Below are 13945 nucleotides of genomic sequence, written 5' to 3'. Positions count from 1 at the left end.
GTCGGTCTCAGGTGAACGGCTGTTAACAGCCGGCCAGGTTTGACGGTATTAAGATGTCAGGATTTTGTTTGCATTCATCATCTTCTTTTTCTCTTATTCTCTGCTCATATACGCACACGTATACACACATGCACACAAATTTGTTTGTGTGTGTTGGCAAAACGTCGATAAATTTGATGGCAAGATGGCGGATTGCACCATGGTTTTTGTATAAATGAGATAACCTTTAAATGTTTCGCCATGCTCTATCAATAGCAAAATTTGACATATCATATAGTGTGATGGCATCTTAAGTGGAGTACGCATCTAAATCAGGATTCACTAAATAAGGCTAAGCCAAGCGTTCAGCCTACATATTTTTTTTTTTAATTTTTGGCAGTACTTGGCATTAAGGATGCCAACTTGTTTTTTTCTTTAAATTTTATGAATAAGGTTAAGCCAAGCGTTCAGCCGACATAAATTTTTTCAATTTCTTGCAGTACTTGGCATTAAGGATGCCAACTTGTTCTCTCTTTACATTATTTCTTTGTTTACGTTTTCTCCAATATGATGACCTTTTCAATCGGCAGATTTGACATCCATAATAATGTTCATTGATAGAGGCTACCGTAGTGGAGAGGTTAGTATGTCCGCCTAGGACGCTGAATGCCTGGGTTCGAATCCTGGCGAGACCCTCAGAGAAAATTTTCAGCGGTGGTTTTCCCCTCCTGATGCTGGCAACATTTGTGAGGTACTATGCCACGTAAAACTTCTCTCCAAAGAGGTGTCGCACTGCGGCACGCCGTTCGGACCCCTTATCATTGAGCTTAAACTTGAATCGGAATGTACTCATTGATATGCGAAAAGTTTGCCCTTGTTCCTTAGTGGAATTTTCATGGGCAAAATTTGGAATGGTGTTCATGGGGCCTATCCACATTATGTTCTCGCATGTGACCTAACCTTTTAACGAATCCTGCATCTCAATGACGATTGGAGCCATGATATAACGAAAAGGTAGCATACACAAAGTGGTGAGTAAAATTTTTTCCCGTGAGTGCACTTCGCACTGCCAACGTGTTTTCATAACGTTAGGTTGTATGTGCATTATAAATAAGAACCATAAAGCTGTTTTTAGACGATAAGACATGGCATATGAGTTATCCCTTTTTGTATTCATAAGACTTGTCTTACGTACCTCGAATACGAATAGAGCGTGCTTAATCGGCATGTTTCTCTTATGTATTGTACTTTTTTTTATAAAATTGTATCTACATGTATGTCCGATGAAAAAAAATGCACGATTTAATCAAAAAAATGCATATTTATTCCAAAATCCGTTTGTCGTATTAAATATTTCGAACGTATCATACGATATGTACAACTTTCATAGTTGCTGTTTGTGAAATTACATATGTCATATCTTTTCGTCTAATGGCAGCTTTATTATTCTGGCGACAGTAGCTAAATCTGTTGATAATGTAAGTGTCACCCTGTATAACTGTCATCATGCGAGTTATCGTTAGAAACTTCATACAGCCACAGTCTGCGGTTGATTGGATTTCGTAATCGATTAGTCGATTTTTTAGCTACTAAAGTCGCACCTACACACGTGGAGGAGTTTACATGAGCAAAATGACGGAAAACACCAAAAAAATTAAATATTTAATTGCTGATACGACAGCATTTATAAATGCTGTGCAGTTGAACGTGAGTTCTTTGAAATTATTAAAACTCGATAAATTGTCATTATATATATATATAACTTTTCCTCAGGATTATGCCGAGAACATACTAACTGTCCCGGATGTTGTGAACGAAGTAAGAAACAAGAGGCAAATTCGACGTTTATGTGTTTTGCCCTATGATTTACAGGTGCGGGAACCCCGCGCGGATGTGGTAAAGCATTGCGTTGAATTCGCCAAGAAGACTGGCGATTATGCATCTTTGTCTGGGATTGACATCAAAGTAATCGCATTGACCTATGAGTTGGAAGCTGATACTGTGGGTACAGAACATCTGAGAAAAGAGCCGGTGATGGGACAGGTCATAGCATCAAAGGATAAACCAGAAGAACTTCAAGATGCAACAAAACTGCCTGGGTGGTATAATAGCGAAGGTTTCTCCGAATCAGAAGAAGAGAAGGAAGACAGCACAGATGATACCGAAGCAAATAATTCGCAAGCCCCTAATGATTCTGATGATAAAGACTACAGTGTGGATAAAGTTAAGGAGGCCATTGAAAACCAGATAGAAAATCCAGAAGACAAACACGACATACCCGAAGTAACGCCAGAAGAACTGGAAGAACTTTTCGAAAAGTTAAAATGTGAATCTGTAGAAGATGATGTTGATTGTGATTTGCTAGTGGCCGCATCAACACAATCTGACGATGGCGATTCAAGTAGTGAAGATTGCAATGAACGAGAAGATATTGAACAAGAGTCAACGCTGAAAAACATCATCCAGGACGATGACAATGATGGCACTTGGATTACTCCCACTAATATAAAAAAAGTTAAAAAATCGATGGAAGGTAAAACTGAAGCAGACTTTATACCTGTTGTAGCCTGTATGTCAACAGACTTTACTGTGCAAAACACCTTGAAACAGATGAATCTAAATCTATGTGCCCTAAATGGGCGTGTAATAAAACATTTGCGCACCTACATTCTAAGATGCTACGCATGCTTCAAGACCACTTCTATTATGACCAAAGTGTTCTGTCCAAATTGTGGCAATAAGACTCTTAAGCGTGTGGCCGTAAGTTTGGACGAAAATGGCAAGCAAGTTATTCATATAAATACGCGACGCCCATTAACCAAAAAATATAAGAACCAAAGTATTCCTCGTTTTCGTGGCGGTAAGCATTCCCGTAATCCCATTCTATTTGAAGATCAGCCTATTCCGCGGCAAATGCCTTCTCGAGTAGCCAAAACGAAAACAAACGCGCTGGAAGAAGACTATATAGCAGGTTTCTCCCCATTTGCAATGCGTGATGTTGACTCCAAGTCTGCATTGCTTCGATCCAAGGGTCATGTTAAGGAATGGGCACGTAACAACACATATGAGGAGGACAGACGTCGTAAACATTACAACCGATTGTATAAGTAAATCACAGATTATATTAATTCCTCGCGTTATTTTATGAAATTTTTATTACAAACTTGTAAATATATATATAAATAATATATAGATAGCAATAATTTAATTTGAAGAGTAGTTTTTACAATTTTACACATGTCTCGGTTCCTGGATATTCGGGCAAGTCCAGTTGATACTTTTCCTTTAAAGCCGGCGGTACAAATCTCCCACCTAAATAGTGATGAGGGCCTTTGTATAACTTAGCACAAAGTTTTGGTGCTGTTAAAGAGATTAAAAGACTTGGTTCGAAACAACATTCGTCGTTTTTTCCATTCTCAACATGCCAGCCACTGGGAATATCGATACTAGAATGAAGAATATAAGTGAAATATAATTGTAAGTTGTGGAAACTATTGCAAGGCAAACCTGGCTATGGGTAATCTTGTTTCTTGTAACGCCTTAATTATAGGCACAAATGCTTCCCTTACCGGTGGCTTGAAGCTAAAGCCAAACAATGCATCTACTATTAAATCGTAGGATTTGTTGAGCAGCTCTGATGGTGGACAGGTTTCCAAAAATTCTATATTCATTGCCTTGCACTGGTGTGTTAAGTTCTCATATAATGAATTTGGCGTTGGTTTTGGATAATACACTTTTGGCAAATAACCCATTAGGGAAAGATGCCGAGCACAAACCAATCCATCACCACCATTGTTACCAGGGCCACAACAGACGAGAACGCGTTTATGTTCATTAGCTGCAAAACATTTTGCTATGGCATGGGAACAGCTTAAGCCGGCCAACTCCATAAGTTGATCAACACTAAATTTATATTCGTTGAATAGTTCCTGATCAACATTTATTGCTTCTGTTTGATTCAAGTATTTCATGGCGTTAAATGATGTAAGACAGCGAATAGCCTTGTTTTTCGGATAAAATAAAAAGAGTTGTGAAGAAACAATTTCAAACTGTATTTGCAAATAACTACAAATAAATTTAATAAAAATCCGAAATAGTTCTAAAATTGATCTCTTCCGTTACAGTTTTTTAAAATTCCATTTTCTATTTTCTTGACGGATATTTTTAAGTCATGCACCTGCTCCAAAACAAGTTTTTGTCAAAAAGGCTATTGCGAATATTTGAAATGAAATAATAACTATCACCCAATATTGATTAGATCATAATAACTATCTCCACTAATCAACGGTCCCTGCGCAGGATGACTATGAGCACCACGCGGGTTAGAACTCCTAGCTCATCATCATCATGAGAAAAGTTGCTCAGCTGGGAGCTAACTGGGGCGTTCACAGTTTGCGTATAGTGGAATGCTTCGTATACCAGCCGCAATTGCAGTCGCGGACAATCAGCGATATCGAGTGGAGTCTCAGTGAGATGCCGGACGACACCGGCATAAATACTGAGTGCCTGTGAAACTCGATGAGACGGTCAGTTATTGGCGCCTTTAAATAATCGATAGCCATTGCGTTCCCGCGGTGATCGGTCCTATGGACCAGAACGAGATTGCTCCCTTTAGGAGCTTGATGAGGATCGCGTGATCCACATACATATGTGACTGCACAACAACATTAACGCATGCACTTTTTCCCACCACATTAACATAGCGTACGTAGTTTATAGAGGGTGGAATATCCTCTTGATAACCAGTGGCGCAATTACCGCATACGTAAACGAGTAAAATCGTTCGAAAGTTTTCAATTTTGTTGTTGAAGCAGTGTGTTGTATTCCATCTTTCGTCTGTTTGGTTCTGTTTAATATCGAAATCCAGGAAATTTGCGACTAAGGTGGGGTGTGACCAGAGGGATCTGGGTCTGGGTCGAGTTAGTATCGCTGGGGAGGTAAATTTATTTATTTATTTATTTCATTTCATGCAATGCGAAGCCATCAGGCCTATAAATAATCACACTATGCATAAGACGTACTTTTTCTAACATAAGTTAAAAAACTACTTAATTAAAAATAAAAAACTCAAAAACTTAGAAAATGGAAAAAAAATTTAACCTATTTAACACTTTCTGAATCTAGATAAAACTAAATAACAAATAAAAAACAAATTACTAAAAATTATAAGCAGCAACTGATTAAAAAAAATCCTACTCAAAAAAGATCAACGTAATAAATTAAAAAAATGATTAAAGCATAATAAAAAAAAGTAATACTTAAACAAAAATATAGAAAAAAAAAGATCACAATAATACTTTTGGCTTTGAAAACAAATTATCAAGAATTATAAATAAAAGAGCTTGAAAAAAAAATAATTAAAAAATTTCACTTAACAAAAAAAAAGAATTAAACAAAATGGAAAAAAATAAGTAATACTAAAATCAAATCAAATAAATAAATTACCAATAATACGCACGATAAAAACATTCCGTTAAAGTTGTTGACAATTTGACACAAAAATTAAAAGCGCTGAAAGTGTAGACGAAGACGATTTGATAAAGATCTTGTTGACAAACTGAAACAGGTGACATGTGTCGTGTAGTCGCAGGTCACAATCGGGACGAACATCCTGCACGTTGGTACCAATCCTTGCTGTCTAGGAGTTGTGGTGGCCGTAATTGAGCCAGAACTACTCTGGTTTGCCGGAGGATTTCAATTTCTTTAAGTGCAATGGGTGGCGGAAGTTCTCCAAGGACCACATTCACCCGCTAGCTATTCACCGCATATGCTGCAGTGTTTGCATGAATGTTGTCCAGGCAAGCTTGATATGCCGCTTAATCTAGAGTTTATCTCTTGTAACGCTGAGCCTCTCGCTCTAGATCATATATGGGCAAGAACACACAACCGCACATAAATTCCTATGCCCCCGATCAGCAGCACACGGATAGTGTAAGCAACTCGTGTGCCTTCGTACGGTCTACACATTGTTGTGTTGTTGTTGTAGCAGTGTGTTGTACACTGAGGCAGCAACCCTTGGCGATGAAGGACTCAATCAGGTCCATCCAGTACGTACAACCGCCTGCCATTAGATTAGTTATGGGTAGCGGAATGTTCCGTTGTTGATGTGGTAACAGAGTGCTGTATTCTATTTTTCATCCGCTTGGTTCTGTCGAGTATGCGGGATCTAGGATCTCTGCGACTAGGGGAGTTGTGACAGAGGGATCTGAGTCTAGCTTGTCAGTTAAACAGGTGTCGTGTGGTTCCAGATCACAATCGGGACACACATCCTGCGTGTTGGCATTAATCCTCGTTAGTATGTGTAATCAGGGTTTTCGAGTGGTGAGTTTCAGTGAGGCACCAGCTCTTACTGAGTGCCTATGATACTCGATATCACAAGATGAGTAATTGGGGCTATACACAACCAATGGCCATCACACTCCAGCCGGTTGTACGTATCGGATTGACCCAATGGATTCCATCATCGGCAAGGACTGCCGCCTCAGTGTATAACACACTGCTGAACGCCTGGGTTCGAATCCTGGCGAGACCATTAGGAAAAATTTTCAGCGGTGGGGTTCAGGATTGGAGGGTCTCCATGGAACACTCTTTTTCTGACCATCCCTACATTAGGTTTAGAATACCACGGCCAGCGCCGAATCCGATAAGCTTCCGGAATAAGTTGAAAACCAACTGGACAAGATTCGGAATACTCAGAAGAAGACTTGGGCAAGATAATTTAGCTTGTCCAAGCATAGAAGAGATTGACGAAAATGTCAACAGGATTACGACTGCACTGGTGGGGTCCTTCGAAGATAGTTGTCCTCTTAGAGAAAGGAAATCAGCCCAATCATCACGTCTCAAGGAATATAATAAGATTACCAGAGCGGCAAAACGTGACTCCTGGAAGCTTTTCTGCGTACAGGTCGACAGCGTTAATAACGCCGTCAAGATAAAAAAAATCTCTCAAAAATCCATGTCCAAACTGAAACTTTAGTAGACGACATGGGAGTGAGAGCAGAGACAACGGAGGACATGTTGAGACTTTTGACGAAAACCCATTTTCCACAGGATACGAAGGGACCCACGGAGACACCGGAATCTTGGAAAAATGAAGTTGATCGAAGGTTTATAATAACGGAATTTATGGTGAAGGAATCCTTGAGGAGCCTTAAACCATTTAAGTCACCTGGACCTGATGGAATATTTTCGGCGTTACTGCAGAAAGAGGCAGCATATCTGGCGCCTCGTCTGACCAAAATTTTCACAGCGTGCCTAGGACTTTCATATTCTCCGAAAGCCTGGCAGGAGGCAAGGGTGGTGTTTATACACAAGCCCGACAAGGCAAGTTATGCGACACTAAAGGCCTACAGACCTATAACCCTTACGTCCTTTCTACTCAAAACCATGGAACGTATTGTGGACACCATGATAAAGCGAACTGCTCAAATACAAACAGCATGCCTATGTCAAGGGAAGGTCGGTGGAGACTTCTCATACACACTGGCGGTATGCATTGACATCGAGGGGGCTTTTAAAAATGTGCGGACCGGCACACTGATCCAACCCCAGTACCGGGTGGACCCGGTCCTTAGAGACTAAGGGGTAAGGATCCGAACGAGCCATGCAGAAGCACCGAAAGGGTCTTGCATATGGCATATGACTGGGCTAGAGCCAGAGGTCTCAATGTTAACCCAGAGAAGACTGAAATATGCCTGTTCACGAGGAAGACGAAGGTGGGCCAACTTAACACACCACGTTTCCTCAATAAGACGATTTCGATATCTGACAAGGTCAGGAAACTGAATTGGAAGTGTCACATTCAGGAGCGTACTGAGAAGGCTCACAGATGTTGGGCACTATGTAAGCGGGCCGTAGGCTCCAAATGGGGCCTGAATCCGAGGATAGTTGTTGTTGTTGTTGTTGTAGCAGTTTATTGTGTACTATCTTTCGTCTGCTTGATTCTGTTGAGTGCCAAGACCCAGGAACTCCGCGACTAAGATGGGGTGCGTCCACAGGGATCTGGGTCTGAGTCGAGTGGGTCTGGCCGGGCAGTTAAACAGGTGACGTGTATCGTGCGGTCCCTGGTTACAATCGGGACATACATCCTGCACGTCGGCATCAATCCTAGCTCTGTGGGAATTGAGGCGGCTGCATCTGCCGGAACGTAATTGAGCCAGAACCACTCTGGTTTGCCGGGGAGGTCGATTTCTTCGGGTGCAATGGGTGGCGGTCGTTCTCCAAGGACTACATTCACCCGGTAGCCAATTAACGCGTCTGCTACCGTGTCTGCATGAATGTTGTTCAGACCCGCTTGATATGCCGCTTGATCTAGAGGTTCTCTCTTGTAGCGCTGGACCTCACGATCTAGATCGTGTAGATCAACCTTAAGGCTTCTGGGCGGTGGGTATCTATCCACAAGATGATGATTTGGATGATTTCTGCGATAACAGCCCAGAAGGTATTGCTTAGACAGCATGTAGTTATGTCTTCGCACTGGTAGGATCTTTGTCTCCTGATGGAGGTGGTCCACATGAGAACTAAGGAGACAGCCCGTCGCAGTTCGGAGGGCGGCATTCTGACAGATCTGAATATTATTCCACTGCGTGTCACAAAGTTGACGTGACCACACTGGCGCTGCATAACTTACCACAGACCGGCCAATTGCTTTGTACGTGGTCAACAAGGTTTCTTTGTCTGCACCCCAAGTGCTGCCAGCGAGTGACTTGAGGACCTTGTTTCTACTTTTGACTTTATTGCATATTGCTGTGGCATGTGGGGAGAAAGTGTAGGAGCTGTCAAATGTGACGCCAAGTATTTTGGGACACTTGATGGTCGGAATCATTTCTCCATCGACCATCACAGTCAGCTCAGAATTCACCTCACGCGTATTTGTAGTGAACAGTGTGGCTGAAGATTTGGTGGCGGATATCTTCAGATTTCTTGCAGCGAAATATGAGGCAAGCTCGTTGAGGTAGACGTTCAACCTATCGCAGATGTCATCAATGGGTGGGGGGCCTGATGCCATGATCGTACAGTCGTCCGCATATGATACGATCTCTATGCCGTCTGGAGGAGGTGGGATAGAGGATAGGTAGAGGTTAAACAGAGCCGGAGATATCACCCCACCTTGGGGAACTCCCTGTTTCACTCTACGGTGTTTTGACTTCTTATCCCTAAATTCCACAAATGACTGGCGGCCACACAGATAATTCGCGACCCAACGTTTCAGGCCTGGCTGGAGGGACGTGTTGGCGATGTCCTCAAATAATTTGGCATGGCTGACCGTGTCGAATGCCTTCGATAGGTCCAGTGCCACGAGGACCGTCCTATCACATGGCCTGGGTTGATTGAAGCCACGGCAAATGTGTGTGGTGATGGCATGCAAAGCTGTTGTTGTGCTGTGCAGTCTCCGAAATCCGTGTTGATGCTCGGCGAATGGAAATTCTCCTACGAGGCTCGGGAGGAGTAATGCCTCAAGCGTCTTAGCCACTGGTGAGAGAAGGGAGATCGGTCTGTACGACTCCCCCAAACTCGGGTCCTTACCAGGCTTCAGTAGCGGGATCACTCTGCCCATTTTCCAGACATCGGGAACTATAAGAGTGTTCAATGACAGGTTAAGGACTGTGGTAAGGTACTCAACTCCAGGTAAATCCAGATTCTTCGGCATCAATGTAGAGATTCCGTCGGGGCCCAACGCCTTGGAAGGTTTGGCGCCACGGATGACATTCGTAACTTCGCCCACGGTAAATTGTGATGGCTGTTCATTGGCTCGGAGACCACGAATACGGCGAATGGCTCTCCTCCTTGCCCTGTCTCTCTCGGGATGCACAATAAATTGACGGTTGAACAACCTGGCGCATCTCTTCGGATCAGTCACGGTTAACTCGCCAAAAGTGACTGAGGTCCTGTCGTCCCGTCTACCGGGGTTCGAGAGAGATTTAACAGTGGCCCACAATTTGCCTGCACCGGTGCCTAAGTTACATTGCTCCAAGTGTTCCAGCCACAAATTCCGCTTATGTTCGTTGACTACCCCGTTTATTTCCAGATTCAGCTCGATGATTCTGGGGTTAGCGGGGTCCATAGCACGAATCCCATCACGCTCGTCTGCGAGTACCACTGCTTGCGCCGGGAAATTGGGTCGCACTTGCGGTATGCGACCGGCTGGTATAAAGCGTGTGGCTGCTACGTTGATGATGTCTCGGAATTTCCTCTCGGCCACAAGCACATCAGAGGGGGGTGGCAGTTCATTGAAGCGGCGATTGGTATACTCTCTGAAGCCAGTCCAATTGGCCTTCTTGTAATTGATGAACGTCCGGCGCTCAGAGGTTATGAAGTCGGGTGGTCGGTCGATGGTGAGTATTATGGGGAGGTGGTCTGACCCCAAAGAGATGACGGCTTGCCAGGATACGTCACTCAGGAGATCAGGGGATGCGATTGAGATGTCTGGCGAGCTGCTGCACCTCCTCGTAATCCTAGTGGGGGCATCCTCATTCACCGTGCAAAACGTGGAGCTATCTATCTGCTCTGCCAAAGCTATGCCACGCTGGTCGTTACCTAGGGGAGAATGCCATGACGAGTGATGTGCATTAAAATCCCCCAGAACCAGACGACTATGGCCAGATAGCAACCCACTTATGTCGGGGCTGTAGGCCTGGCCATTAATCGGGACACAGCTGCCAACCGGCGGTATATACACGTTGTATATCTCTATCTCGGCAGTACCAGACCTGACTGCTACCCCCATACATTCCATGTATGGGTCACTAGCGTCAAGCGCAGGCGAGATAGGTCTATACTGCACGGAATGGTGTATAACGAAGGCCAATCCCCCACCTCCATTCCTTGAGCGATCCTTACGTAGCACATTGTAGCCGTGACAACTGTGCAAGCTGCAGGTGTTAGTCAGCTTTGTCTCCTGGATCGCTGCGGCCGATATGCTCTTCCGACTCATAAAATCTACAATCTCATCAATCTTGCCTCGCAGTCCATTGCAGTTTAACTGCAAGAACGATACATTTCCCGACACTGGCCTGGCAATAGTAGGGCTAGGGTGCTGTCGTTGCATAAATTGCCGTACGGGAGAGGTCGGGGGGGTCACATAGTCCACATAGTCCGACGGCGACGCTTGTGACCCAATGCTGGCTATGTTCGCACAGCACCTAGCGACATAGCCAGTATGACTATACTTCCGTAGCGAGGTTAGGCCAGAGCAAGAACGGAAATGTACCCACTCCAAGCACCGGTTACACCTCACCGACACTGACTGATGATGAAGGCGGTTCTGGCAAACGGAACAGAACCAGGGTCCGGGGTTCTTTTCAAACCCGGCACGGACCAGAAGCATACGGAGAAGGCACTCCGGGATGTGCCTCTCCCATGACGAAAAAAGACGAACACGTACACTGAGGCGGCAGCCCTTGCCGATGAAGATTCCATCGGGTCAATCCGGTGCGTACAACCGGCTGCCATGGGCCAGGATAGTCCACTGGCTCTACAGGAGCGTGATTAGACCAATAATTACTTACGCCTCAGTAGTTTGGTGGACTGCTAAGGAGAAAAAATGCAACATAAGGACCATACAACAGGCTCAGAGAACATGTTGTCTTGGCATAGACGGAGCGATGAGGACCACGCCCACTAGGGCACTGGAGACTATTCTAGATATCCGACCCATTGACATACAGATTAAGTGTGAGGCAGCCACTGCGATGGAAGAATGGATGGAGAATGGAGCCAAGGCGATGGGAGAATGGATTGAGGATGGGAGCAGCTCATACCATCGCGGTATAATCGAGGCGACGATAGGAAACCTGGAAGGAAGGGAAGAGGTTTCCGATCGGATACCTGAGATGAACCTTGAAGTCGAGTCCGATTCACTGCTGCCGTAGGCACAGTTTTGGATTGACGGAACTATAGTATTGCCATCTGGAAGATCATGTTACACGGATGGATCAAAGCTAGAGGACAGAGTGGGCCTGGGGGTTTACATTGAGAATCCAGGGACTGAGATCTGTTTTAGACTGCCTGACCACAATACAGTCTGCAGGCAGAGATCCGGGCGATCACGGAATGCGTGAAGTGGTATGGTACTAACGCGAGGACGTCGAGTGTGAACATCTTTACCGACAGTAAAATTGTCATAAGGGCAATAACAACCAGGACGGTAAGTTCACGAATAGTCTTGCAGTGTAAGAAGGAGATTAACGCCTTCTCTGAGGATGGGAAAACCCGCATCGTTTGGGTGCCGGGCCATAACGAAGTAAGGGGAAATGAAAGGGCAGACGATTTGGCGGTGAAGGCCAGAAGACTGCCGTCAATAAACTTGGTTAACCCGAAGCCTTTCGGGTCGACGCAGTCCGAGTTAAGGGAGTGGGCGACGAATCCACATGCAACATTGTGGAACAGCGAAACGGTCGGTAGGACGCCGAAAATCCTATGGGGGGATCCAGATCGTGAGAAGACGAGGCTATTACTGAAAGGAAGCAAGAAGGAGGTTAGTATAGCTATTGGTATTGTACTACGAGCTCACTTATGTCAAATCGGTGCGACAAGTGATAGCATGTGTAGGGCATGCGGGGAAGATGATGAGACGTTGGAGCATTTTCATTGTCATTGCCCGGCTTTCGCGTCCAACAGATACCGGCACTTAGGCAATCCCATGGCAGCCGGTTGTACGTATCGGATTGGCACTGCTACAACAACAACAACAACCGGCACTTAAGTGGAGACACAATATCAGACATGAAACAACTTAGGGGAGTGGTATTGAAAACAATTAAGGATTTTGTAAGTAGCACGGAATTCCTAACTTAACATTTTCTTTATAGAGGTTACTTTATAATGGCTTAGATGTATGTCCATAGTGGTACGGGGCGGACAAACATCTGCACCCTTCTGCAAACTTCTCTCCAAAGAGGTGTCGCACTGCGGCACGCTGTTCGGACTCGGCTATAAAAAGGAGGCCCCTTACCATTGAGCTTAAAACTTGAACTGTACTCATTGATATATGAGAAGTTTGCCCCTGTTCCTTAGTGGAATGTTCATAAGCAAAATTTGCATTTACAACAACATTCCGCAGCAATCGGTTTTATGGGTAGGAACCACCGCCATATGCTAATATGTGGTAATTTGTCGGCCGCACTAATATACATCGGCAGCGTCCAGTACATTGTCTCATTTTAACAATAATATTCAGAAAGCTAGTTTAAGTCCACAAATCTTATAACTTCTGCTTGGTAGATGGGAAGCTACACCCATCCACACATAAATTCCTATGCCCACGGACATTCATTCTACTAAGCTACATCACTTATTTAGTATATCGATGGGGTTATACAGCCCCTCATGCAAACACAGTTTAGTCTTTTCAACTGTGTAAGTACGTCTACTACTAATCTTAATTCATCATATATGCACATATGTATGTTGTAATCAGCAACTAGGACGAAAAAAAAACCCATTTATAAATTCACACTGCAGCAATTCCTTGTTTGGACAAATCGAAACAACATATTACCTTCGAAAAATTTTTTATAGTCGTAAATATATGTTTCTCGTCAAATATACGTTTAAAAATCATGTTTGTTTCTATTGCCTCTTCATCATCCGCAATATAGAGATCCCAAAGTCGACTTTCGATAAAAAAAAAGTCGTCGATTAATCGATTTTGAAGTCGAATAGTTGAAAAAAACTGCACAGCGAAAAAGTTACATAGAGATACAATTTTTGCTTAGCTTATAGGTGGTACTGAGGATGCACTAATAAGGTGAGGTCATGTCAGCAGCTGAGTACAATTTTTTTTTGTTTTCATTTTGCAGTAAATCTTAATGTCAAAGGCTTGATAACACAGCAGCGATTTTTTTCCTTTTTTCTTATTGCAAGTTTACTAAACAAGTCTTTTTTAGGAAATCATATGTGATTTTCAATAAATTTTGACTATTATAGTTTTTAATCCGACAGAAATGTCAAAAATTTTAATAGTGAG

At 43.7% G+C, this 13945-nt stretch overlaps 2 protein-coding genes across 3 annotated transcripts; one reads left to right on the top strand and one right to left on the bottom strand.

The window, feature by feature from the left end:
* The first annotated feature begins 1520 nt into the window (after positions 1-1520).
* On the top strand, positions 1521-3193 carry LOC106090666 (RNA-binding protein NOB1). Its single transcript, XM_013256942.2, has 2 exons — positions 1521-1686; positions 1753-3193. The coding sequence occupies exons 1-2, from the start codon at positions 1603-1605 to the stop codon at positions 3088-3090; spliced, it is 1422 nt and encodes a 473-aa protein (XP_013112396.2). The 5' UTR covers positions 1521-1602; the 3' UTR covers positions 3091-3193.
* LOC106090667 (NAD(P)H-hydrate epimerase) lies at positions 3104-13713 on the bottom strand. 2 transcript variants are annotated; one of them, XM_013256943.2, is made up of 3 exons: positions 13478-13713; positions 3487-3980; positions 3104-3425 (listed from the first exon to the last, which is right to left on the bottom strand). In XM_013256943.2, the coding sequence occupies exons 1-3, from the start codon at positions 13538-13540 to the stop codon at positions 3203-3205; spliced, it is 780 nt and encodes a 259-aa protein (XP_013112397.1). In that variant the 5' UTR covers positions 13541-13713; the 3' UTR covers positions 3104-3202. The 2 variants fall into 2 exon arrangements, with proteins under 2 accessions (XP_013112397.1, XP_013112398.1); XM_013256944.2 differs by lacking the exon at positions 13478-13713 and adding an exon at positions 5425-5490.
* Between the last annotated feature and the right edge of the window lie 232 nt (positions 13714-13945).

This window comes from Stomoxys calcitrans, chromosome 4 (genome assembly GCF_963082655.1).
Source record: "Stomoxys calcitrans chromosome 4, idStoCalc2.1, whole genome shotgun sequence".
NCBI classification, from domain to species: Eukaryota; Metazoa; Arthropoda; class Insecta; order Diptera; family Muscidae; genus Stomoxys; species Stomoxys calcitrans.
The sequence above is the reverse complement of the archived record's forward strand: the minus strand, read 5'-3'. Positions and strand labels throughout refer to the sequence as shown.

What these genes read in the sequence shown, in the direction of transcription:
- LOC106090667 (XM_013256943.2), bottom strand. Translation starts at nt 13,540, where the DNA reads ATGATTTTTAAACGTATATTTGACGAGAAACATATATTTACGACTATA. An exon ending in CTATAAAAAATTTTTCGAAG is followed by an intron (nt 3,981 to 13,477) that starts GTAATATGTTGT and finishes CCGAAAAACAAG; the next exon opens with GCTATTCGCTGTCTTACATC. An exon ending in ACAAGATTACCCATAGCCAG is followed by an intron (nt 3,426 to 3,486) that starts GTTTGCCTTGCA and finishes TCTTCATTCTAG; the next exon opens with TATCGATATTCCCAGTGGCT.
- LOC106090666 (XM_013256942.2), top strand. Translation starts at nt 1,603, where the DNA reads ATGAGCAAAATGACGGAAAACACCAAAAAAATTAAATATTTAATTGCT. An exon ending in TAAATGCTGTGCAGTTGAAC is followed by an intron (nt 1,687 to 1,752) that starts GTGAGTTCTTTG and finishes ACTTTTCCTCAG; the next exon opens with GATTATGCCGAGAACATACT.